The 25,523-nt window shown below is 41.1% G+C and overlaps 3 protein-coding genes across 6 annotated transcripts; 2 read left to right on the top strand and 1 right to left on the bottom strand.

Moving 5' to 3' along the window:
* Positions 1-138: 138 nt before the first annotated feature.
* On the top strand, positions 139-6,220 carry casp8 (caspase 8, apoptosis-related cysteine peptidase). Of its 4 annotated transcripts, none has more exons than XM_080851564.1 (10): positions 139-265; positions 1,405-1,716; positions 1,902-2,001; positions 2,343-2,481; positions 2,597-2,646; positions 2,877-2,925; positions 3,846-3,895; positions 4,175-4,283; positions 5,114-5,621; positions 5,718-6,220. In XM_080851564.1, exons 2-10 carry the CDS (start codon positions 1,406-1,408, stop codon positions 5,845-5,847), a joined length of 1,446 nt encoding a protein of 481 aa, XP_080707690.1. In that variant the 5' UTR covers positions 139-265; position 1,405; the 3' UTR covers positions 5,848-6,220. The 4 variants fall into 4 exon arrangements, with proteins under 4 accessions (XP_080707690.1, XP_080707689.1, XP_080707687.1 ...); XM_080851563.1 differs by having other exon boundaries at positions 2,874-2,925; positions 4,178-4,283; XM_080851561.1 differs by having other exon boundaries at positions 2,874-2,925.
* A 117-nt stretch (positions 6,221-6,337) lies between these two features.
* Positions 6,338-8,154, bottom strand: casp20 (caspase 20, apoptosis-related cysteine peptidase; the record flags this gene model as incomplete). Its single annotated transcript, XM_080851618.1, has 5 exons — positions 6,338-6,494; positions 6,778-7,279; positions 7,479-7,584; positions 7,730-7,755; positions 7,854-8,154. 5 exons carry the CDS (start codon positions 8,152-8,154, stop codon positions 6,338-6,340), a joined length of 1,092 nt encoding a protein of 363 aa, XP_080707744.1.
* A 1,256-nt stretch (positions 8,155-9,410) lies between these two features.
* Positions 9,411-18,614, top strand: dytn (dystrotelin; the record flags this gene model as incomplete). Its single annotated transcript, XM_080851386.1, has 14 exons — positions 9,411-9,429; positions 9,962-10,036; positions 10,383-10,584; positions 11,035-11,120; positions 11,790-11,890; positions 12,465-12,536; positions 12,712-12,875; positions 13,534-13,645; positions 14,209-14,345; positions 14,846-15,050; positions 16,365-16,438; positions 16,737-16,887; positions 17,715-18,264; positions 18,505-18,614. 14 exons carry the CDS (start codon positions 9,411-9,413, stop codon positions 18,612-18,614), a joined length of 2,058 nt encoding a protein of 685 aa, XP_080707512.1.
* Between the last annotated feature and the right edge of the window lie 6,909 nt (positions 18,615-25,523).

The following is a 25,523-nucleotide window of genomic DNA, read 5'->3' as shown; positions in this document are numbered from 1 at the left end:
ACAAGACCAATTCCTAGGATGAAAACATAAGCATAGGCCGCTTGACATCTGTATAATACCACCTCTGTGACAGACACGTGACAACATTTTTAGACCCACTTCCGCAATGTGTAGAAACTGAAAGTAAAGATCCAGTGAAGACCAAACTTTGTATGGTCAACCGACTTGTTGAGGACTGGCTAAATGCATTAAAGAAGGGAAATATATGCCTTTGGTGGTCGACATCATACAATTGCTAAAATAGAACCCCTTGTTAATCGAAAGGGTAAGTATGTGGTTCGTAAAGCGCCTGTGGATTGATTGACATTTGGTAACTTCAACTACGAGGCTTAAGAAGTTAACTTCGTAAGGTTAGCCCGCAGACCAACTTTGGAGTGTTTACATAGATTTTCCATTTTCTTTGCGAGACAAATGTCATATCGGATGTTTTTCGAAGACTTTGATAATGTTTGACTAACGCGTGGTGCGTGTCTGTGAGCTGACAAAGTTGTTAATAAGCTAACCAACTCGAAGAGATCGCAATGACGAAGCGTTTCTAACACAAATGTTGACGTTGGGAGTTCACCTATTTGTTTTCAGAGAGCCGTGATCTCTCGTGTATGTCTGATAAAGGGCAGCTTTATTTGTGTTGTAAGAATGTCAAAATGTGAAAGTGAGTGGCATTGTATTTACATCATTTAAGGTAGCCTAATTTGTTCACATATTACACGAAAATCGGAAACTTTATCAGTGAATCATGAATACTAATATTCAATTAGTTATTATCATAAAGTGCTGCCAAGCCATGTCTTTAATTTGAAGTCAGGATATGAACATAAGGTTAGGGACAGCACAGCAGTGACTGACATGCCGAGCTTCAGATGGTGTAACTACGGTTGCTTTTCACATTCAGTAACATACCTGTATTTGCCGCTTTGGTTCCTTTTGTATGGTGATTTTCTCTGTGTGTATCTGAGTGTACTTGTGGGTGAGCAGCCTCAGAACAGGTGAACTGAATTATATCAGTTGTTAATGCCAGGTTTTGATTTCACACGCATTCAACCACACATTAGAATGTGCTTTCACACATTAAATCACATAGGGAGAGTAGGTAGGCTTGTTTTAAGTTTGCAGTTATTGGCTGTAGGCCCAAACCAAAGTCCTAAAAAAAAAATCCCCTTAGACAGCATGTTAAGTTACCTTGGTGTAAGACCATAGGTTCATGAGAATATTTGAAAACACTGTCTCAACAGGTGTATGCCGTCACTTATGTTTCTTTCTTGTACTCCTGCAGTAGCTCTGTGAAGCCAGTGATGTCTTAGGCTATATACTGACAACACGATTAATCTGAAAGCTGAGATTAATCGATAAATCAAATACAAGGAGAACACTCTGCAAAGCCAACTGTAGACATCCTCTGTTCAGGATGGAAAACAACCTGCAGCTGCTGTTGAGGATTGACAACGAGCTGAACTCAACAGAGGTGGCTTCCCTCAAGTTCCTCTGCAGTGACGTTGTAGGCAAGAAACACCTGGAGATGATCCAAGGTGATGCCAATGATCTCTTTGTGCGTCTGAATGAACAAGATCTGATGAACGGTGACATGATGTTCCTGCAAGAGCTTCTTTACACCATCAACCGCTTTGATCTACTGCGGCACATGGGGTCATCTGAGCAGCATGTGTTAACTTCACTCCAAAAGGGCAGAGAATTTTATGATGGCCTGTCTGCCTACAGGTTAGTTCCTGTGTTAATGCGAATCTGCCGTTTTTAAACTGTCAACAACGGGTAGTTCAGAGAGTTAAACAATCATGGTATGAAACCATTACAAGTGATGGTTCCCAACTATTATGTTCGTTTTGAGATTGATTTCATAGTGCAAGAGTTGTAATTAATTGCTTGTATTCTTCTCCATCTTACAGAAAGATGCTTTTTGATGTAGCTGAAAACATGACAAGTGAAAAACTGTCCTCCTTCAAGTTCCTGGTGAATCTGCCCCGAGGGAAACTAGAAGCCTCTGCAGTGAGTTAAACTTCTTGTCTGTAACTGTCATGGTTCTAAAAGGGAAATGCAATATAATTCAGAAATACAAATTAACCATGGTTCCACATGGCTTATTTATGTTTTTCATGAACGTCCTCAGAGCACTCAAAAACAAAAAACAAACTACGGATACTTAAGAATCACACAATTTTTGTATGTGCAGGGGCATTTTCATTGTTTTATAACAGAAAACCCACAAAAACTGCACCTGTGCAGTGTCTGTCAGTGTCGGTTAGTAGGCATGCAGGTGTAATTGTGCAGTAAGGCACCATCATGTCTTCAATGGGGAAACTGAGAGGTTGGTTCTTCTCACATTCCAGACCATCCTGGATGTTTTTACTGAAATGGAGAAACAGCAGCAGCTTACTGAGGACGATGTTGAGAAGCTGGAACGAATCCTAAACCAGTGTGATAAGCAGCTGGCTGGCAAGGTGGAAGAGTACAGGCTAAAAAAAACAGGTCATGGCCGCTTCAAACTCTCTACAAAATATAAATCTATATTTCTTCTATTTTGCCTTATAGCGATTGTGATAATGTACCCAATACTGACTGCTGTTCTCTTTTTGTCCATTAGGTGATACTAGTCGCCATGAACAGGAAAACAATCTTCTTCCAGAGTCCATGGTAGAGAACTTGTCCTCATGTGTAGTAGCTCATTAATTAGGTCAAAGTAGGCCATGGTTTCATGGCACCAGAAAGCCATAGTTACCTAGCCACATGTTATATTTTTTGGTAGTGTTCAAAAAAGTATTTATAGTTCTTCTTTGCTTAAAGCTTACATCTATGCACATTTTAATGAAGTATTTATTTTATGTATCTCAAATCATTGGTCATCTTTGTTTCATTTGAAGAAGAACCTGAGTGTTGAGACACATAGTGGAGAGGACTATCAAAACCTACCTCGTAAGTCCCTGCTGTTCTTCCTTGTTGTCCATGCTTAGGTATGTCTTATGTTCTAATTGATGTAAAAAGGTTGTTAGCAGATTAAATAATCCATTTGATAACTTTCTAATGATACAGTGTTGTTCTTAATAGTTGGAATTCCATTTAGGTAGTACTCAATTCAGTGCTTCAGTGTAACACTGTTTTCATTAATCAGTTCAGCGTTAAAAGTTGAAAGAATTCATATGGTAATGTCACTATGGTGTTCACGTGATCAGTCATTGAATGCCCTATTTCTAGATTCAGTAATGAACTGAAGGTTGGTCAGTAGGTCACTAACTTATACACAAATTTGCAGCAGAGGCCTATGCCAAAAGTTCCAATACAGTGACCACCTAATGGCAGCATCACTTATAAAAGTCCATTCACTATCACTGTTGAAAATATAAATTTGTGCTGTACAGATTGCTTTGGATAGAAAATGATAACATGTAGTAAATGTAGTTGATTGAAAAGAAGTGACACTCAAATAAACTAGGCCTCTGACAACAGGAGGTGGCTGCCACAGACCAAACTCCCAGGATCACAATTGCTTCCATGCGAAAGCAGTTTGTTCAATGACAGTATATTAAATATGCCTACAGTCCAGACACAGTAGCCTAAATACTGTAGACCATCTTGTTTTTGTGTGCGGCTATCGCAAGCTTTCAATACTATACGACTTTAAGGTAATTGGTAGTAAACTTCCCCTTCTCTGTGAAATTAAACTACAAATAAGTTTCAAAAGAGTTGTCATTAAAACACACTAAATTAACACATTGTGTATGTCGTAATATTAAGTGAAGATGAACATGAACAATACAATGTTTAAACGGATCTCATGCATTTATATCAAACATGGGCACAGAAATTGATTGATATTTCTTCTTTTTCTCCAACAGGTAGCCGTGGTCAGAGTGTGGTATCAGATGCAGGACCAGTGATAAATGACGTAATTAACACACTTCAGTCCTGTCACTTCAACGTTAAACTAAACTTAAAGGACTAAGGCACAAACTCACAACATACTGTATACACCCACACTTTTGTTTAACTTCAATGACGAGAGTAAGCAGACTGAGGGCATCTTCATTACCAGTATGTTAGTGCTCATGTTGGGCAATATTGTTGGAGACAGTGGAGTTGAGTACTAGTTATACATAAGTGTTATGTTGTGAGAAATAATGCTGTTTCACATCACAAATGACTAGTTATTCTCTGTTTCCCCCAGCAGGACGATTCATATCCAATGAACTCTAAACCCCGTGGAATCTGTTTGATTATCAATAATGACAAATTTCATCATCATCCAAACCGAAAAGGAACAGACAAGGATAAAGGTGAGGCTTATTTAATTGGACTAATTGAGGAGAAATGTGTTTGAGCTAATACAGCCTTCAGGAAGCATGCTGTTATTGCAGAAGCAGGTGCCTTAAGCAATCCAAGAGCTCGCTGTTCAGAGACAACTCACTGAAGTAGTGGATTAGAAGCGCATGGTAAATAAACACTAATTTGGCTACAAAGGCTCAATCCACCTCTAAATAATACAGTATATAAAACAATTGGGTTCTATCGCGTTATTTAGCTGTTACTGATCGGACAAGAGACGTTCCATGCTATAGGTTATCCGTCAACATACCAACAGGGACTTTTCACAGCTAATAATAAATCACTCCGCGATGAAATATTCTATAGCGCATTGATGATAACCGTTAATTCAAAATTCTTATAATTCCAAACCAAGACGTTGACAATGGAACAATTTTTTTGTTGCGGAGAAACAATGGCGAAATAAACAATTTTTAATCAATAACTTTGTGTTGAAATGTTAATTTGTTGAAAGAAGAATTTTTTTCTAAAAGCAATATAGCACTCGTGGGAGTGGCTATGGCCGAACACCACCCGTGGGATTATCCCTTACCTACCCCACTCCCACTCATGCTATATTGCTTAAATATACTGTATATTCCCATACTTAAATATTTTCAGTCAAGCACTAAGCCCCACCATCAGGTGTTTGGATTTTTTTTTTATGTGATTTCACATGAAAGACTAAGCTACTGTATATGAAGTATACTGTATATGTTTTGAGGTGGTTACAATATGTGCACTACAAATGTGTTTTGCACAAGCACCGTTCTTGATATGATTATCTTTTTTTTCCTTTCAGATGAATTGCAGAGAGTATTTGAATGGCTGCACTTTACAGTAAATGTCAAGACGGACCTGACTGGTCAAGACATGGAATCGGTTGTGCAAGAATATGCTAACAAGAGCCACTCTGCTTATGATGCTCTTGTCGTCTGCGTTCTCTCCCATGGGACGGAAGGCACTGTGCTGGGTGTAGATGGGGAACCAGTGCTCATCAAGCAACTCTACAGGCCTTTCACTGCCTGTCGTACACTGACCGGCAAGCCTAAGCTGTTCTTCATTCAGGCGTGCCAGGGTGTTGAGTATCAAAAAGGCCAAATAGTAGAAGATGGACCTAACGAGCAACTGGGTGAGCGGTTTGAGGAAGACGCTCTAAACCCAATGCTCCATAAGACGTCTGTTGCTGCCGAGGCAGATGTGTTGATTGGAATGTCAACAGTTGAGGAATTTAAATCATTCCGTCATACCACGTTCGGGTCCATCTATATCCAGGCACTCTGCAGGGCATTGGAATCAGGCTGCCCAAAGTAAGGTTTACACTTTGTTTTCCTTGGTGGGTTTATCCAAGAGGCTTCCTGCACTAGTCAACAAAGTGAATGTCTAATGTTTTTTCTATTTTCTAGGAAGGAGGATTTGCATGCTATCCTTACACGTGTGAACAATGAAATCAGCAAATGTGACTACAATACCCACAAGCAGATGCCTCAGCCCAAATACACACTGACCAGGAAGCTGGTTCTACCTGTGGACTAGTTAAGACCTGCTATCTTTTTTTAGTCCAGAGCTGCCTAAATCACACAACCTATGTCTCTGACGCGCAGTTAGTTCCATGAATTTCTTCAAACTCTACCTGCCACTGCACAGTGTACAGTGTGTTTACAGTAAAGAAAAGAACATGGATGATGGACTCTGGATGGAAGTAGATTCCCATAGAATTGTCAAAGAATGTTTTCTTCAGACATGTACGTTATGTCATTGTAACATATTTTGGTAAATTACATACATTTTAAGCGTAGGACAAATGCAAAATAGATCGTGTTTGAGATGACGTCTTTTTATTTTTTTCCCCATAATTTACAATATATGTATACATGAATTTGTTCCCCATTGTTTCATAATTGTCACTTTGTCCTTCACCAAATAAAAAATGATGTATATTTTGAATCCAAAAATAAATCAGCCTTAGCATTTTTTTGTATAAAAATAAAAATGTGTCAGTGTGGGCACACATGTCTGATCACCGCTACAGATCTGAACTCTTAGGCGCTGGAAAAACTAGCCGCTTCCGGAGTCTGAAGGACTGGTCAGGGACCTGCTTGGCTTTCTTTCCCCTGATGAAGCCTTCTTCCTGGCAGACATCATCATTGACTTTGGTAAGAACAGTTAAGATGTCATCCCCCCTTTGAATGCAAAAGTGGACATAAATTAGTGTTTCTCAGCTACATCACTGAAGAGCATTTATTCCAACATGGCAAGTTTTTCACAGATAAATAGTTAATAACACTGAAGGCATGAATTGAGTACTCAGTTGAAGTTTTTAGTGCCTTGCTTAACACCTGTGCTGTTCAATTTAATATATTCTATTGGTTTATGGGCTGAATGAATAACTAAAAATGTACAGCAAATAAAATATGCAAACAATGGATGAGTTGTAGGCTACACAGTGATTGATCTGTTGCTCACCTGAGTATGCCTTCTTCGAGCCGCTTGCAGAGTGACTGTATAAACCATGAGCCTCTGGTGGGGCTCCTAATAGAGTAGTGCTCGTTCACGGTAGACATGGAGACAAGGAAGTCAGCATCTGCTGGGATGGAGATCATTTCCCATTGGTTGGCATCCAGGTCCAATCCCCGGTTGTCTTCGTGAGAGCTGTCGGTGTGGATTTTCACTTCGTTCTGAAAACGTTTCCCTCGACAAGCCTGGATGAAGAAGAGTTTAGGCTTTCCAGCAAGGGCCTGGCAGTTGTGCCCTTTCAAGGGGGTGAGTATGTCTTCTATGGGAAGGACTTCATTGTCACACCCCAACACACCCTTTGCTTCTCCATGACTGAGAACACAACAGACGAAGCAGTCTCCATCAGCCCTCTGACTGCATTCCTGTACCATGGTCTTCATTTCGTCTTTGGTCAGGTCTTCGTGGCATTCCACTGTAAAATCCAGCAAGGTGAAGACTTTTTTCAGGGCATCTAAGAGACAGAGAGAAAGAAGAAGTGAATATAGCTCTGAAAGCAGATCAATTCAGAACTAAACAAAATTTTGAACCATTTTCACATTAATAAAAAACGCTTAAAACTAAGTTTAAAAAAAACCTGTGCATGCTGACTCAATTCATTTTTGGTTGTCTAAATTTCCAATGCAATAAGACCAGTGTGGTAACTTTCATACCTGCATCTTCATTAGACCCTTGTCGTGGTTGTGATTCTTTAAAGTTCACATTATTGATGATTATACAGACGCCACGAGGACTGCTAGTCATCTTGTATGCCTTGTCCTGTGAAAAGGTAACAAGCAGAGCAAACAGATCTTGTTTCAGGCTGAGCACTAGATAGAATAAGAGAGATAATATAGTATAGTATAAATAGTAGTATACAAATAGTAGAACTTGTTGAAATTGGTATTTGACTGAAACCCCTTACCAAGCTGGCCTCTTGGGATGAATTATCTGGAAGTTAATTAAAAAAAAAGATCAGTTAAACAGTTTGCAGAGAATGCAGAACTCAAGTCTCAGATCTTAGAAAAGGCCATGAAAGGTGACTGTACCTTGTGCAGGTGACTGAACAACCGGTTGATGAAGGAGGAGCTCTCTCAGTTCAGGAAAGGTGTTGAGGATTTCATTTTCTCTCAACAGAGAAATAAAATCCTTGCAGTACTGGTCATTTTTGTTCATCAGTTTGTCCAGCAACTCGGTTACAGTCTTCTCCCCATGTTGTGACATGCTTTGAAGGTAATTGTACTCCCGTCGAGTTATGAGAGTTTTGCTCTGGACATGTTGCAAAATGAAACTGGCATCAGTGGAGAGAACATCTATCAAAGATGGTTTTTTGGAACGAATAAAATCCATTACAATTAGGCAGGAATAACCCTGAGAAAGGAAAATGTATTGTATTACTATTATTGTATAACAACACAACCAAATTAATTAAATGGGTACACTATCTTGAACCACATAGGCCACAAATATTATATCAGCTTTAAATTTCCAGTCGGTTAATCTATTCATATAATAATTTTCAATGCGTCCGTCTTGACATCTTGGGGAAAGAGCCTACATCTGCAGTGCATAACATTGTAACGTGACGTCTATGACATGCATTATGGATAGATGGTAACCTAAGCTTAATATGGGACGCCTGCTGCTGCAACAATGATAGCACTGAAAAGGTCATTTCTTTGACCATGGGCTGACAGTTCAAGATCTTCACAACTAAAAGCAGATAGGGTGAGTTTTAATAGAGCATATCAATCTTCAAGCAAATAGCCTCATACTCACGCGTTAGCCTTTCCCCAGTTAATAAATGAGTGCGAAATTGCCTTTCTAACAACATTGTGATTACCAGTAAATAGCCGTAGTGAATAGCTTTCCTTAAACTTTGAATTGACAAGTGTCGTTCACAAAGATGGCTTCATGAAGTGTGGTTTGTGTGACTATACTGTATCTTTAAGAGCAAGTAGCCAACCTTCATAGTTTCTCTTAAGTCAGGTTCGTCTAATCGGTTGGAAGAGATGCAGTGAATTGCATGGAGAACGGCTTTCTGCATCAACGTAAGCTTATGGCCCTAGGTTATCCGTAGTAAATGTATATCACAAACTTCAAGTAGTTAACTAATATCATCCAAATCCCTACCAATGAATCCATATGAACTTCTTCCGCATATCGCAGGGTTTTACCAAATAGGGAAGCACAACGCACTGTAAGCGACTAGCCAAAGATAACTACATACGGTTATTGCATTAGAATTTATGGGATTCTTACTCACCGAACGTTTATGTACAAATCGCTCTTGCAGCGTTTAATCGTTACAAGTATTCAACAACCCCTGTCAAGATTGCACGGTTTTAAACTAACAACGAGCGTGGCGCGCTCTCCCCCTTTTTCCGGTATCGATGTAAATACGGCTCGCATATGAACTTTATTCCACAGGAAGTTACATTTTAGGCAATGGAAGATTGCGACTTGCTGTCCGCCCAAGGCTTAGCTTGGCTATTATAGGACTTGCAAACTGGGACACTTGTGAAATCTGATTTGTCATTGTAAATATTATTAGCCTATGTATCTTTGTTGCAGGCAAAATATAGAGAAGGCTTGTAGAAAACAATATGGATTTGGACAGTATTGGTAAGTTAAAGAGGTATTGCACAATTACATTCGGTTTTTTTGAGCTGTTTAAACTCAATTATATGACTTTTCTTGGCTGGCGCCCACTACTGATTAAAACGGCTGTTGACCTAAAGTCGTCCGTTTGGGACTTGGGCGGCCCACCTCCCTCAGTCCCCGTCTGTGAGTGTGAGTGTCTGCTGATGGAGACTCAACATTCTCAAGAGTTTACGTCCTCCTCAGCAGGGGTTAAAATGGTCAGGCTGTTGTAGATGTTTTCCAACTGAAAAACATTTAAGTCCCATGGAGAGCTTTAGATCTAAAATGTTTCTTTTGCAATGACATACTCGAACACCACCCCCCCCACCCCCCCCCCCCCCCCCCTTTAAAAAAAATTTAAGACAAGGATGTTTATGGTTTTCAAATATGAAGAGGAAGCTTAATTAAAGTTTTCCTGAAAACACCAGCAGCAGCCAGGACACCACTACCAAATGATTTATGGTCTTGATGTGTAATTGTCTGCATTGCAAGTGCCATACTGTGTTTTGTGTAGAGGGCCTGAATGAAGTCCGTCCAGCAGTATACCGTGCTGCGCTGAAGCTTCGCTCCCTACAGAAGCTGTGTCAGAGTGAGTGTAATGCGGTTCTCCTCTCCTTGTTACTTTATCATCACACAGAGACAAAGCACTGATGTGGTCTGCAAGAGCGTTTGATGATGCAGTGTTTTGTAAAAAGTCATACACAGTTTTGGCATACTCTAATATAGGTGAAGCGTGTAGCCTACTATTAGAGCATGTGCGGTGTTGTTCAGTGTCCCAGTGACTAATACAGACACGCAAACCACCGATGTTAGTAAAGAACTAATTTACCCCTGTTGGATTATGTCATGTTAAAAGATGCTCTTGTACTGTTTCAACGTTCGATCTGGATGGATTATGTGCTTTTCGTTCCTGAGCTGTGCCCATTATGTTCTAGTGCACACAGTAACTCTGCGGGAGCTGCGCCCGGCTCTCAGTCTCCTGAGTGAATCGGCCGACCCCCAGACACGACTCTCGGAGGCAGAGGTGAGACAGGGCCTGGAAAGACTCTTTCAGAGTGTGTCTGAAGAACATCCAGGTCAGGTGGTTACAGAGGCGATCGATCAGACTACCAGACTCCTCTTCAAGCTCTATGATAGGTCAGAATCACCCTTAATCAATGTCTACTGAAGCTTAAAGGCACATTCTGTGATTCCAATACACCTTTTGTCAAATAAATCAAATGGCTCTACACCGTCCTCTACCTGTCCATTCTGTATGTGTGGTCAGAAAAACTCATGTGTCTATACACTGTAAATGGGAAACAAACAAAGTGGCTCAAACCAACACTGTTGTTGCTTCAGGGGCACGGAAGGGAGCGGTGTAATTTGATTGGCTTTTGAGCTCAAATATCAACACCACTTTCTCCAGAATCGTGGACTGTACCTTTAAACAAACATTTTAAAGGCAGGACTAATTTATATATTTTTAAACAATGATGCTAACAGTAGGAGGCTTTGAAGGAAGTTTCTCACTTTGTTGAATGCAGTGAAGCCAGTGTGCTTCAGTGCAGGATTCTTACTAATGATTGTGCGTTTCTCTTTCTGTAGGGAGCAGACTGGATCTGTGCTTCTCCACTCAGTGGAGGCAGCACTGACTGCACTCTCAGGAGATTCACTCACAGCCAAACACAGAGGTGACATCATCATCATCATCATCATCATCATCATCATCATCATCATCATCATCAGCTCTCTCTTTCTTTAGCTCTATCTCTAGCTGTATCTCAGACTCAGTTGCGCTTTAATTTCTCCTGAGACATACAGTTAAGAACAGGAAGCCAGACTTTAAAGATTTAAAGAATTAAAGTGACATTATGTCAGTTACAAATACTACCCTTGTTAGTGGTCTTCAAATGCAACACCTCATAAGCTGTGGTAGAGTTATAGAGTGGAATAGACGCACTAAGCTCAAACCCTGGATGAGGCTGCAACAGTGTTTATGGAGGTGGAATCCATGACGTAGCCTACACCGCTCTGGACCCCCACATAGCAAGTCACAGATTTGATTCGTTAGACATCCTGTCATCCTGTCAATGTCTTCGTAAGGCGTAGCGTGCACAAACAACAGAGAAACTAGGCATAGCAAAATACTATATTGGCTATACTTCAGCATCAGAGTAGATAGTCATCACGAGCGAGACAGACAGACAGACAGACGCAAAATATCCATTTTTTGTTTGTATGCATGGGCGTGTACATATTGTAAATGTGTGTGTGTGTGTGTGTGTGTGTGTGTGTGTGTGTGTGTGTGTGTGTGTGTGTGTGTATGTGTGTGTGTGCACGTCTGATGCTGTGGTCTCTAGCTCTATTCAGGTTGGGAGAGAGCCTCAGTGGTCACCTGGGCAGCGGGGACAGTACGGTGACCCGTAGTGGACTGAGAGTCCTGCTTGATGATCTCAGCCAGGTAACCTTGCAGCTCTGTCTAATTTACAAGAAAGCATGGAGACACGTTTAGGATACCACTCAGACCTTGTAGGCTTTCCATAGTGTTTGATTTCAGAAGCTAGAAAACATATCACATGTGTAACTATAATTGACATATTTCTTTACAGCTGTATTGTCACTTAAAGCAACATTATGCAGACTTTTACATTTTCCGAAGTTATGTTCTAGGCAGCTAGCAACATTCTCAAACCTATGAAAATATAAGAACAACCTTTACAATACAATGTTGCTAAATGTATCGCCAAAATAAATTAGTTAGCAAGTTAGTCTGTTGGCTGTTAGGTAGTTAGCTCATTAGACAAATACTCAGTAATTAACTCTATGAACTGTAATCTTAAACATTTGATGCATGGCAACTCATAGTAACCCAAAGGCTTCAACTACTTGTTTGAATAGCTATGAAAATATGTTGACCACTATTTAATTTACTTTGACACAATAAGATATATTGCATTGTCCCTGCTATGTGGTATTGTTGTGAGACTGTGATATCTCCCATGTGGTCTTTGTTGGCTTGTCCACCGTGCATGCAGGTGCCAGCTGTTGTACAGGAGAGCCATGTGTTCGGCCATGTGGAGACTGCAGTGAGGTCATGTTTCAGTGGGGTATGCCCTGACCTCAGAGTCGAATGTCACACACACACACACACTCACCCACACACATGCACACACACACACACCCAAACTCACCCTCACACACACACACACTCACCCACACACATGTGAACACACTCACCCAGACACACACACACGTTCACTGATGTGCGTTTCACCTGTATAGGTTTTGACAGCAGGTGTGCGTGAAGAGGTGTTTGTGGGCTGGCTGCAGTCCGAGCCTCGGCTGCTCCTGTGGCTCTCTACACTATACAGGATCTCTGCCAGTGAAGCCGTTGTCCATGCAATCCGCTGCCGGGCCTGTAAATCCTTCCCCATCACCGGCCTCAGGTGTGTGTGTTTGCTGCAATTAGTGGCCGTTTTTATGGAGGGCATGGGTATGACAGGGGGAGAGAGAGAGATGTGTGTGTGAGTGTTGATAAATATTAGTGGTTTTATTTCATGACAATATTCTATTTCATGACATTAAATATTTTCTGTATTATGTTACCCACAACTCCATTGTCTGTCATTCTAGCCTCAGGTATTAGCATTTTAATTGTTGTTGTCAATGGCGAAGTACCACTAGCCCTAGTCTGTCCTTCTGTAGTTGTTAAATCTATATGCCCTCACACCTTCACCCACCGGAACTGGTCTTCCAGACAAACCCCTAGTGTCCTCCCTCTTCCAGAGTATGTAAATGATGTATTTAGCTCCCATAGCTGTGCAGGCATCTTGTTCTGTTAGCATGGTAATGTTGTGACAGAATAGGGACAAGAGGTAATACTAGAGGAAGGAACAAAGCCATGTGTAAGAAACACAAGAAGCACAAACAACTAACACGTTACACTGTAACAGGGATCTCCTATAAACCTCTGCTCCTATTTTCTCCCCCAAATGGAGTCTTTGTTTACTCCATCAGACAACACAACTTATTGAACTGAAAATTGGAATACAGTTAAATTCTTTTGTAAGTATGTTTGTTCCACCAGTATCTGTATCTTTACAGGTATCGTTGTCTGAAGTGTGTCAACATGCACCTGTGCCAAACATGTTTCCTGACCGAGAGACGCAGCAAGAAGCACAAGCCCTCTCACCCAGTCCTGGAGTACTGTTCTCAGGTCAGCTATTTTGCTGTAGAAGGAAATACAAAAGCAGATAGTGGAAGGATGGAAACTGCCATTGGACAGGATATATACAACTGTAGTTTACCACTGCATAGGTAGAGGGCAGTGTCGAGAAACAGGAATAAACCAACAGCTTTCTACTTTGATTGGACTTTACTATTTCTTTTTTTCTACTGAGCTCAAATTAGAGGACACATATGGCTTGTATCCAAAACACTTAACAAATAACAATATGAATGGATGAACAAACCTCTTTGGTGTACTGTTTCTGAAGCAATAATTACTTAAATGCTAATCTGAGTCCAGTTGGCATAGCTTGGTTCCACATGTTTCATAGCTGACTTTGAGGACCAAAATAATCAGTTTTGCGAAATTCCTGCCATGTGAGCGAAAGTTTTTTTTAAGGATGGATATAAACATTAAAAACCTTTCCCAGAGGTGGGATCCCAGACTCTAGGAAAAAGCCTAAATAAGCAGGCTCAGTGACTGAACAGAGCAAAGGAACTTCCTGTTTACACTTTGCCTGAACTGTCTCCCTCCCTCTCTCCCTTATCAAGCCCACTTGGAAGGAGTCGCTGGCCTCGCTGGCGTCCAATGCCCGCCACGCCCTGCTGCCCCGACGCTACACCAGGAGGGAGGCAGAGAGAAGAAGGGAGCTCACCAGAGGAGAGTCAAGTGGAGACCCAGCACACATGTGGGTCTCAATACTCTGTACAATATCTCTATCAGCGCATGTCGTGACACAGACAGGAGACACCCAGTACCCATAAGGAGACTAACATACACACAGATCCCATTCATTACTAACTGATCATACTGTTCACTCTCACTGAAAGACAAAAAAGTCACATAATTTAAAATCGTCAATCACTAAATGATCCTGTCCTCTGCTCACTGTCTAGGATAGGTAATAATGAGAGCCTTTCTTGGACTCTTGCACTACATGCTAATACACAGATTACTACATGCTAATTATAAGTATAAGGTCAAGGTAATATATCAGGTCTTCTTGGGCCTGACATAAATGAATGAATCAAAAACATAGTATTTCTTTACACATTCCTGTCATTTTGTGATTAACAGTCTGCGTGTGTGTGTGTGTGTGTGTGTGTGTGTGTGTGTGTGTGTGTGTGTGTGTGTGTGTGTGTGTGTGTGTGTATGTATGTTTGAGTGTATGCGCTTGTGGGTTTGTAGCCCATGTGGTGGAGCCCTAGTGGAGCATCAACAGCAGTCAACACTTTCTCAACAGTCACGTGACTTCTGGGAAAAAGCAGCCCCGGCTACACTTCCTTCTCCTGCTCCAGCTGCAGCCTCTCCCTCTACCCCCTCCGCTGCTGTCTGCCCTCAGGTGCAGGTGGAGTCCAAGGCCCTGCAGACAGAGGAGGACTTGGAGACTCAGGTTAGAAACCTCCAGCTTCACCTGACAAAGCAGAGAATGACTAGTGTAGACACCAGCACAGGCTACAGATCAGAGGCATAACTGATAGACATCCATGCTAACTTCTCAATACTATATCTCTTGGCTGCTTTGCATAAAAGTGCGACCAACTCTAGCTATGGCTTCCATTGCCCTGATTTAAATCTGATCATTTCAGAATCCCATGTCATCTTTATCTCATTGCATGAGGAAAAGGTTTGAAATAGCCTTACAATGGGTAAATACTGACTGAAGGCAGTGAATCAAAATCCAGCTTTTGGAAGTTGATGTATTAAAAATTATAATTGTGGACAGTGTGGATTCACAGTGTAGTTCCTTAGAGAAAGCAAAGCAGGCAAGGACATGGATGAGCTCAAATGCAGCACTTTCCTGTGACAACTGGTGGACAAAACAATAAAGATTGAGTCTCACTTCATTACTGGTCCGGTAGAGTGTGTGTCTGACACAGAAGCTCATTCATACATTCATATTCATAATGAAGCTGAAAGTGTTGTCCTTTTCAAATGGGTCACATTAAACAAGTATAGTCTTCTCTATTGTTTTTTTGTACATAATATGTATAATACAATATAAAATAGATATATTACTCAGCATAAAATACACTTACTTTGTACCTAATGTGTTCTTGATTAAACAGTGTTTAGCTTCTCTGAAGTATGCATTGACTTCCCTTATCTATGGCACTTACTCCCCTGCATATTTTCCAAGTCTTACTTGCCTTCAGTTTAAACTTCATTGCAAAAAGACACCAGTTAGCATGATTGTGTTATGGTAGCCAGCATGTGCAATGCTTTGCAGTGAGGAGACATGCTAGCAACAGATGCAAGCACCCATGGGTTTTAGCAGAGACTTTATAAGGAAGGTGATAAATCACTGACAGGAAAATGAATGGGAAATGAGGGGGGAGTCTGGAATGCTTACTGGATGTCCTGCCCTGTGTTATGTTAGGGGGATGAGTGTAAACAGTAGCGAGCGGGTACGGTGCAGTGCAGTGTAAACCTCACTCCCCTACAACCTCACTCCCCCCTGTCTTACGGTTGCACCCATTTTTAGCCTCCTTGCTAGCACACCCGCTTCTGTGTTTGAGAGCTTGAGTACGGTGCAGGACTGCAGTTGTCTACACAAGGCAGGTTACAGTAGCAAGCTTCATAAGCGCCTACTGTGCTGTAGTTGTTTGCAAGTCTGCCTTTTGGGTAGTTAGCTCACTTATGTTAGACCAAAACTCCTTACTTTAAATGGTGATGTCTAAGTGGGGATGCATGTGTTTGTTTGCAGAGGCAAACCTCCCTTCTCCAGAAAGACCTACATGTCACTCAGAAAGTCATGAGGGATCTCCAGAGAGACAAGTGGTGAGCCACAAGACAGGAGGGTCTTAATCACCTTTTGAACCTTAATACTTTCTCAATTACATCGTAGCTACATTTCACAAAAATGGGAACATAATGAAGTTCATGGTAGTATTTAAGGTAAAGATTTAGTATTTGCTGCATTTAATAGCACCTACCTCTATGTTTTTCTATTTCCTTTGTATTAATATACTCAGTTTTGAAAGTTATGCAACACAGTAACATATGTTTGTATGTGTGTGTGTGTGTGTGTGTGTGTGTGTGTGTGTGTGTGTGTGTGTGTGTGTGTGCGACCTCACAGGCTTCTAGAGAAGGAATTCCAGGTGTGGCGTGTGGCAACCCAGTCAGAGCACGATTCCCTGGAGGACAGATATGCTGAGCTGGAGGGCACCATGGAGACCCTGAGTCAGCACAACCAGAGCCTGGAGCAGGAGCTGCGACATGTCAGACATGTGAGTCCACTGAGGAGGTGTGTGTGTGTGTGTGTGTGTGTGTGTGTGTGTGTGTGTGTGTGTGTGTTTGCAGAGGGGAGGAGAGAGAACCAAAGTTAGCAAAAAGGAAAAAGTAATAAGGTGGAGGAAGACACTGGAGCTGCCCAATGAGAGGAGATGGAGGGAGAGAGGAGCAAAAGGAGGAAATGATAGAAATTAAATGAAAAGAAAATATCAGAAAATATTTAAGACAATTCAAGCATTTAAAGGCCCAAGGACAAACTGAATTAAATGGGAGTAAAGGAGCTGGGTCTCAAACATAAAAATCATAAGTGGATGATGGGACCTTCGTGAGGAAACAGACTGCGGAATTTTACAAAGAACCGTAAGCTTTTAATGTAATTATTGTATCTTATGTATGAAATGCCCCTCTCCCTACCAGGCCCATTTGTTTAAGTATTTACTATTTTCTTTATTACTGAGTGATGAACATCATAATAAACAGGGACGTGCACAGGAGTGGGCTAAGGTTGCTCGGGCAACTGCCCGTTTGCACTCCAACAGAAGTTGCCCCTCCGAAGGAAATATATCTTTTTGCGATCAAATGACGGGGGCGTGGCAGCGGCTTTGACAAAAAGTTAATGTGTTGCCCCTTTTTTCAAGGGCAGAGCAACTGAACAGAAATTCCTGTGCACATCCCTGATAATAAAGGCCAACACTAACAAGTATTTGGGATCCTTGACAGCAGTGTGAGCAGCTTCACCATTATTTCATCCGAGTTGTGATGTTAATGGCTGATGTGAAAAGGCATTGTTCTCCTCATCTCTCAATGCTGTTTGTTCTCATAGGCCTTGAGCCTGAGGACGGTGAACACTGGTGTTGTACCTCAGCCCTTCCACACGCCACCGTCCCCAGATTACAGCGACATGATGGGCGGACCCCAGGATTCACGGCCAGAGAGTCCAGCATCACAGCATCTCTCCGGTGAGGAGGGCGAGGAAAGAACACGGGAGGAGAAGGAGATTGCAGAGATGAGTCAAGAAGCAGAGGAAGAGGAGGCCAGGGAATGTTCAAAAGGAGAAGATGACTCTGAACTCTCTCTTAGGTCAGACTCCTCTGGCAGGGGCGCTGACCCGCGACCCCCAGACGTGACCTCTGCCCCTCAGCAGTGTGTGGACGGCACTGAGGAACGTTTACTGGGAGAGGACACTGGCGAAGGTGAGGTCTCTGACTGTGAGGAAGAGACGCACATCAGCAACCAGCAGACACTGGGTGGCAGGAGCCAGGAGGACCACCAGGGAAGTGCCTCAGAGGACGACGAGGAGGAGGGAGAAGAAGAACAGCTCTGTGAATTGGTACTGAGGCTCAAGAAATCTCTGTCCTTGCCCCAACACACAGGTTGGTGTGATTGTGTGTGTGTGAAAACGTATGTGATAGCAAAGGAAGATTTACAAACATACAGGGAGCTAGACACAACTTATCATCGTATCTTTAACTGGACCATTGCCTTCCCAGTACAATATGCCACCACTATGTCATAGTTTATGACAGGCCAATGTATTCAAGCAGTTAGCTGGCAGTATATTAGCTGTATCAGAAGTTTAGTAAGTTAAGTGTTTCCCTTCTCCCCAGCTGCAGGTTCACAGCGGAGAGATGTGCTCTTGGTGACAGCACAAGGTGTTGGAGATTCTGTGTCAAACCTCGTATCCATGGTGAATTTCTGCTCTGGAGATCCACGCCAGCCATGACCTCTAAAGTGTCACTGATTGCAGAGGAGCACAGGAAGGAGATCTAACTGTATTGGCCAAACCCATGCTGAATGTTGAAATATTTAATTAAATTATTCTGACTTTAGATTGTTTTAGATTATAGTACAGTGATCCAAATAATTGTTGCACAATCCATTTGGTGAAAGAGGTGATTTACACCCCTACACACCTTGAGGTTGAGGGAATTGTACTTTGTTAACCCTTTGTAGCCGGCCATTCTAATTTCAGAACATAAGTACCGATGACGTTTAGTCCTACATTTCTGCTGTGCTGCCACCTATTTTATGGCTGAAAACGTTTTTGGAAACCTCACATGATAAGCTATATAGTGATATCATTGGTTAAGGGGTTTGTGGCATGATCTGTTTTTACTACCTTAAGACAAAATGCAGGATTGACAATAAACGACTGATTTGCAACTGAAAGGCTCTTAAATTGTATAGCATATACTGTAGAGCTAGGCAGCTCTCAGAAAGGCTTCAGAAAGGCTCTGTTTCATGTCCAGCAAATTATCTAAACCAAAACAAACATTTTAGCACCACATCTTCTATATCAGCTCTTAATCAGATATTAATCCTGTCTAATGGATGTGGAGCAGACAGAGCTGTTGAAATAAAACCCGCTAATCCCTCTAAATATGCAATCACATCTCACCTAAGATTGAAAATACACATAGAGCAAGGGTTGAGTATACCAATTAAAGTTCATATTTATTGCAATACAAACATTTTCAACACAAAATATGATTGTAGTAAAGATATATAGTCAGCATACATATAACAATATCCTACCTGTCACTCTCCATTAAAGATGAGCACTCCTGGTGGTATTCATGCTCAGTTACTATATCAAAATCATTGGACTAAAAGATCATTACAGTTACAAAATATGTATTCATTGGGTAATAGATTTTTTTCTCATTTCAAAAAAAGACAATGACTTATGTAGCAATAGATGTACAGGAATCATTGATCTCATTCAGGCACATGGAAAACGAGGTTCTTCCTCAAGGTGAATCTTGGCTCAGGGATTTGCTTTGCCAATTCCATGCCGAACCTTTTCGCATCTTTTTCTGAGAAACTAGCCTCCTTTGCACTGACATCATTGTTGACTTGAGTTAGGATCGACAAGATATCCTCACCCCTAGAAAGAGCCACAAGTTATCAAAGATTAATTGAAGGAGTGTAAACTTGATGTGAAAACTTGATTAACGTTCAGAAACCATAGGATGAGTTACATATGCAATACTTATCAAATAGGTGAGATAGTGTTATTATGTGGCAGAGCAGTCAGGATCAGTGATTACTGGAGCATGCCCATACCATGAGTACGAGAGTGACACTGTAAATTTCGTCTATATGGGACCCCACTGAAACTGCTTAAACTAAGCTTTAAACGTAACCTCTGTCTGCTTTATGTTTGAGTTGCTATAGACAACAAAGTCAAAAGTTGGATTTTCACATATGAAACATGACTTAGGCTAAGGAACGCATACAGCAAACTGTGAATGATAAAAAAAAACACATTATGTTAAACATCAATGTTACTGTATATAAGAAATGATTGCCTGATGGAATTAGGTAGAGTATTGTTAAGAAGGACAAAAGCTTGACGTATGATATGGTGTAGAATATCATTTTCATTGTAAATACTAACTTTGGGCATGACTCAGCCAGATGCTTGCACAGAGACTGGATGAACCAGGAGCCTTCCTTACGATTTCTCAATGACACAAAGCTTTCAAAGGTGGACATTGATATGAGGAAATCCGCAAAACTGGGGATGGTGATGATGCGATCCAGACTAACGTCAGAATCTGTCTGGACTTCCACCCTGCCCTGCGCCTTAGAACCTCGACATGCCTGGATGAAAAACACTTTGGGCTTTCCTGCCAACGCTGGGCATTTGTCCCCGCTGAATGGAGAGAGTATGTCATCGATGGAAAGGATTTGGTCATCAGATCCATACACACCGTCCTTCTTGCCGTGGCTGAGCACACAACAGACAAAGCAGTCTCCAGTAACGGTCTTGCTTCGATTTTCCAGGTTGTTTTTCATCTCTTGCGCCGTCTTGTCCTTCAGGATATCAACAGGTTTAAAACCAAGCCATTCAAATGTTTTTTTTAGAGCATCTGAATGACAACGGGGGAAAAAAGGCGAAGATGAATTGTCACAATACGGATATTCCACTGTCCACAAAAGCAAGCTGTGAAAAACGAACGACGAAACTGTGATTACCGCCCTCCCACCCAGGGTTTTTGCATTAGCACAATAGATAGATAGATCAATGGATAGACAGATAGACAGATAGATAAAAACAGTACTTAATACTTTCCCTAAGGGAAAATTTCAGTGACACTGACCTGCATCCTCATCAGACCCTACGCGTTTACTCTCTGCAACAGCAAAGTTGACATTGTTGAAAATCACACAAGTTCCACGGGGGTTGCTTTTCATGGTGTACACCTGAGCCTGGCATAGAAAATACCAATGCTTTCATCTCTTTTCACGTCACTAGATGATCAAAGTATAATCAGTTTGAATTTTTTTTTATATAATAATCTCATCCTAGATATATCTAGACAGGAAAGCAATTCTTGGACATTTTAAAATATTTGGGATATTTGAGCCTTGAGGGAGTCACTTACAGGATTACTGAGTTGCTGGTTTGCAAAACCTAGAAAACAAAAATCCAAAGAAAATATTTAAAAAACATCTTAGACTTTAATAATGTAGATAACAGGAAAAATATGATTTATTTAAAGAGTTAAAAGAATGGAGAATATTACAAAGACACAAATACAACAAGCACTATAACCACTGCAAGGAAAATAAGTCTTCCAACCACTGACATATTTACATTTGTAATTTTAAATTAAGCCATCTAATTATTATTATTAATGCATAACTCATACTCATGAGTTCATAGATTTAAATTGCAACTAGTCTATGCTTATTAACAGTGAGTCGATGAAATATAAAAAAATAATAACTACATATTTAACTAACCTTTACTGGACAGTGTTCCACATGCAGGTCTATCACTGGCATTCCCCACCACTGAAGCCTTTTGTGTTTGCTGAACTGCAACTTTAAAATAGGACTGATCATTTTCACTGTTTGCAGATAAGATTACGAAAACGGCAATATTGGTTCAATTGCAAAAGTGAAAGTAATTTACAATTACAAAGAAGATTTTTGATGTTCAAACCTAGGCTATTGTTTTATATGTCCATTAAATTACAAAGATGACGTATCAGACAGAATATAGTTATTTAGCAAACAGGATTTCGCATGCCTTGACAAAAGATTTGCCCACGCGACCAATATTTACATTTTGCGAAATCTTCATGCAGTTTGGAAGCTGTGTTATTACAATTGATGAATATCATAATTTGTTCTGTTTTATCGGCTGCATGATCCCCAAAAACTTCTTCCAACAAATCCGCAAGCGCACCGTCGTCTTTGGTGTTCTCAATTTTACGCGTAGGGACGCTATCCCTCAATTTCCATTTGAACTTGTTTAAATCGGTGCTACTCAAATTCCCAAGATGACGCTCCAAAATAACTCTTACTGACTCCATGTCAAATTCAGAGCAAGTTTTCCGTGCTGCACAAACCTTCCTATGAACTGTGTGTGTCTATACTGTATCTTTTATCTTCTGTACTTTTTACCCTGCAGTGTATCCTTACGTCACACGTCCTTGTAATTTCATGATCCCGCCCCAGCTACTACATAGGCCCAGGTTCATGCATGGTGAGGAAGTACTACAGCACGAATCTAGTTATTGAGAGAAACACGCCACACATGTCCCTGGTTTATTCATATAGTGCACTCTTAGCATACAAGCAGTTACAGGTTTTGAGAAAGCAAGATTGTAATGTACATATTATGAAACAAAAAAACAATAGGGAAGAGTAAACTTGTTTAATGTGACCCAACTGAAAAGGACAGCACCTACAACTTCATAATGAATATGAACGTATGAATAAGCCTCTGTCTCAGACACACACTACCAGACCATTAATGAAGTAAGTGAGACTCAGTCTTTATTGTTTCGTCCATCACATCCAATGTCACAGGAAAGTGCTGCATTTGAGCTCATCCTGCTTTGCTTTCTGTAAGAAACTACACTGTGAATCCACATTGTCCAATTATAACTTCAAAAAGCTGGATATTGATTCACTGACTACCAATTTGAAGGCGCCTTTCGTCATGCCAAGAGTAGAGAGGATTCTGAAATTATCAGATTTAAATCAGGGCTATGGAAGCCATAGCTAGAGTAGGTCACCCTTTTATGCAAATCAACCAAGTTATATAGTATTGAGATGTAGTATGCTCTCTGAGATGTAAGCATGGATGCCTATCAGTTATGCCTCTGATCTCTAGCCTGTGCTGGTGTCTCATTCTCTGCTTAGTCAGGTGAAGCAGGAGGTTTCTCACCTGAGTCTCCAAGTCCTCCTCTGTCTGCAGGGCCTTGGACTCCACCTGTACCTGAGGGCAGAGAGCAGCGGAGGGGGCAGAGGGAGAGGCTGCAGCTGGAGCAGGAGAAGGAAGTGGAGCCGGAGCTGCTTTTTCCCAGAAGTCACATGACTGTTTAGAAAGGGTTGACTGCTGTTGCTCAAACACACACACATACAAACACACACACTCACACACACATACAGACTGTCAATTACAAAATGAAGGAGTAGAAAAGAATGAGAGGAGTGTGTAAAGACATTCATACATGTATTTATGTAAGGCCCATGACCTTGAAATAATACTTTTAATTATAGCCCATACACCAATAGAATGTATTAAATTGAACAGCTTTGGTGTCAAGCAAGGCACTGAAAACTTCAACTAAGCACTCAATTCATGCCTTTCAATGTTATTTACCTGCGTATCTGTGAAAAAACTTGCCATGTTGGAATAAATGCTCTTCAGTGATGTAGCTGAGCAAGACTCATTATGTCAATTTTGTATTCAAAGGGGGGGGTGACATCCTAACTGTTCTTACCAAAGTCAATGATGATGTCTGCCAGGAAGAAGGCTTCATCAGGGGAAAGAAAGCCAAGCAGGTCCCTGACCAGTCCTTCAGACTCCGAAAGCGGCTAGTTTTTCCAGCGCCTAAGAGTTCAGATCTGTAGCAGTGATCAGACATGTGTGCCCACACTGACACATTTTTATTTATCTAAAAATAGGCTGATTTAATCTGGGATTCAAAACATAGTTATTTTGTACTTGGTGAAGGTGGCAATTATGAAACAAAGGGAACAAATTCATGTTGGCCTGTTTGATACACAACAACAGCAACAGACGGCTTATGGACCATTGGGTTTAGAGCGTCTTCCTCAAACCGCTTACCCAGTTGATCGTTAGGTCCATCCTCTAATATTTGGCCTGTTTAATATGCATCACCCTGGCACGCCTGAATGAAGAACAGCTTGGGCTTGCCGGTCAGTGTACGACAGGCAGTGAAAGGCCTGTTGAGTTGCTTGATGTACACATCTACACCCAGCACACTGCCTTCCATCCTGTGGGAGAGAACGCAGAAGACAAGAGCATCATAAACAGAGTGGTTCTTGTCAGCATATTTTTTGCACAACCTGGGTCCTGGTCCTGGGTGTGTGGTGTCTGGCAGCCGCCTCCTGTTGTCAGAGGCCTGGTTAATTTGAGTGACACCTCCTTTCCATCAATTACATTTACATGTATTCATTTAGCAGATGTTTTCATCAAAAGCGATCTGTACAGTACAGATTTATATCTTAAACAGTAATGGTGAATAGAATATTACAACTGACTCTGAGACACTTATATGGCCATTAAGTGGTCACTGTATTGAAACTATTGGCATAGGCCTCAGCTACAAATTTCTGTATAGTAACCCACACGACCAACTCTCAGTTCATTACTGAATCAAGAAATGGTGAATTCAATGTCAGATAATGTGAACACCATGGCTACATTACCATATGCATTCTTTCAATTAAACAACAGTTGAACTGATTACCTAAAACAGTGTTAAACTGAAGCACTCAATTAAAATATCATCAAAGGCTTCATTAAAATGTGCATAGAAGCAAAGAAGAGCTATACAACTTTTTTAACACTACCAAAAAATATATCATGTGGCTTGGTTACTAGATATGGCTTTCTGGTGCCATGAAACCATGGCCTACTTTGACCTTATTTATGAGCTGCTACACATGAGGACAAGTTCTCTACCATGGACTCCAGAAGAAGATTGTTTTCCTGTTCATGCCGACAACACCACCTACCTGACAAAAAGAGAACAGCAGTCAGCATTGGGTCTGTGCTCCACATGCAGGACTATCACTGTCATTTTCCCCCACTGAAGCCCTTTGTGTTTGCTGACCTGCAAAGGTCAAAATTATTAACATTATTGTGACTTTAAAAAATATGGACTGATCTTTTTTACTGTTGCAGATAGGTCAATGAAAATGGCAATATTTAGCAAATAGACTTTGTGTTCAAACGTAGGCTATTGATTTACAGGTCCATTAAATGTCAAGATGACATATTAGAAAGATTACAGTTCTTAAGCATTAACAGGATTTTGCATGCCTTGGTAAGAGATTGGCCCATGCGACCAATACTTACGTTTACGTAATCTGTGCGCAGTTTGGAAGCTGTGGCGTTACATTCGATGAACCTCATAATTCCTTCTGTTTTATTGACTGCATCATCCTCAAAAGCTTGAAGCAACAAAACTGCAAGATCACCGTCATCTTTGGTGCACTCAATTTTACGCCTGGTGACGGCAGTGCCTTGGGCTTCATCCAACAATTTCATTCCTAACTTTTTGAAATCGCTGCTACTCAAATCTTCAAGACTTCACTCCAAAATATCTCTTGTCTTCTCCCTGCCCGATTCAGAGCAAGT

This window comes from Sprattus sprattus, assembly GCF_963457725.1.
Source record: "Sprattus sprattus genome assembly, chromosome: 14".
In the NCBI taxonomy this organism is placed as follows: Eukaryota; Metazoa; Chordata; class Actinopteri; order Clupeiformes; family Clupeidae; genus Sprattus; species Sprattus sprattus.
The sequence above is the reverse complement of the archived record's forward strand: the minus strand, read 5'-3'. Positions and strand labels throughout refer to the sequence as shown.

Coding starts and splice junctions, on each gene's coding strand:
- casp8 (XM_080851561.1), top strand. CDS start 1,406: ATGGAAAACAACCTGCAGCTGCTGTTGAGGATTGACAACGAGCTGAAC. Junction 1,717..1,901: donor GATGGCCTGTCTGCCTACAG/GTTAGTTCCTGT, acceptor TCCATCTTACAG/AAAGATGCTTTTTGATGTAG. Junction 4,284..5,113: donor AGGAACAGACAAGGATAAAG/GTGAGGCTTATT, acceptor TTTTCCTTTCAG/ATGAATTGCAGAGAGTATTT.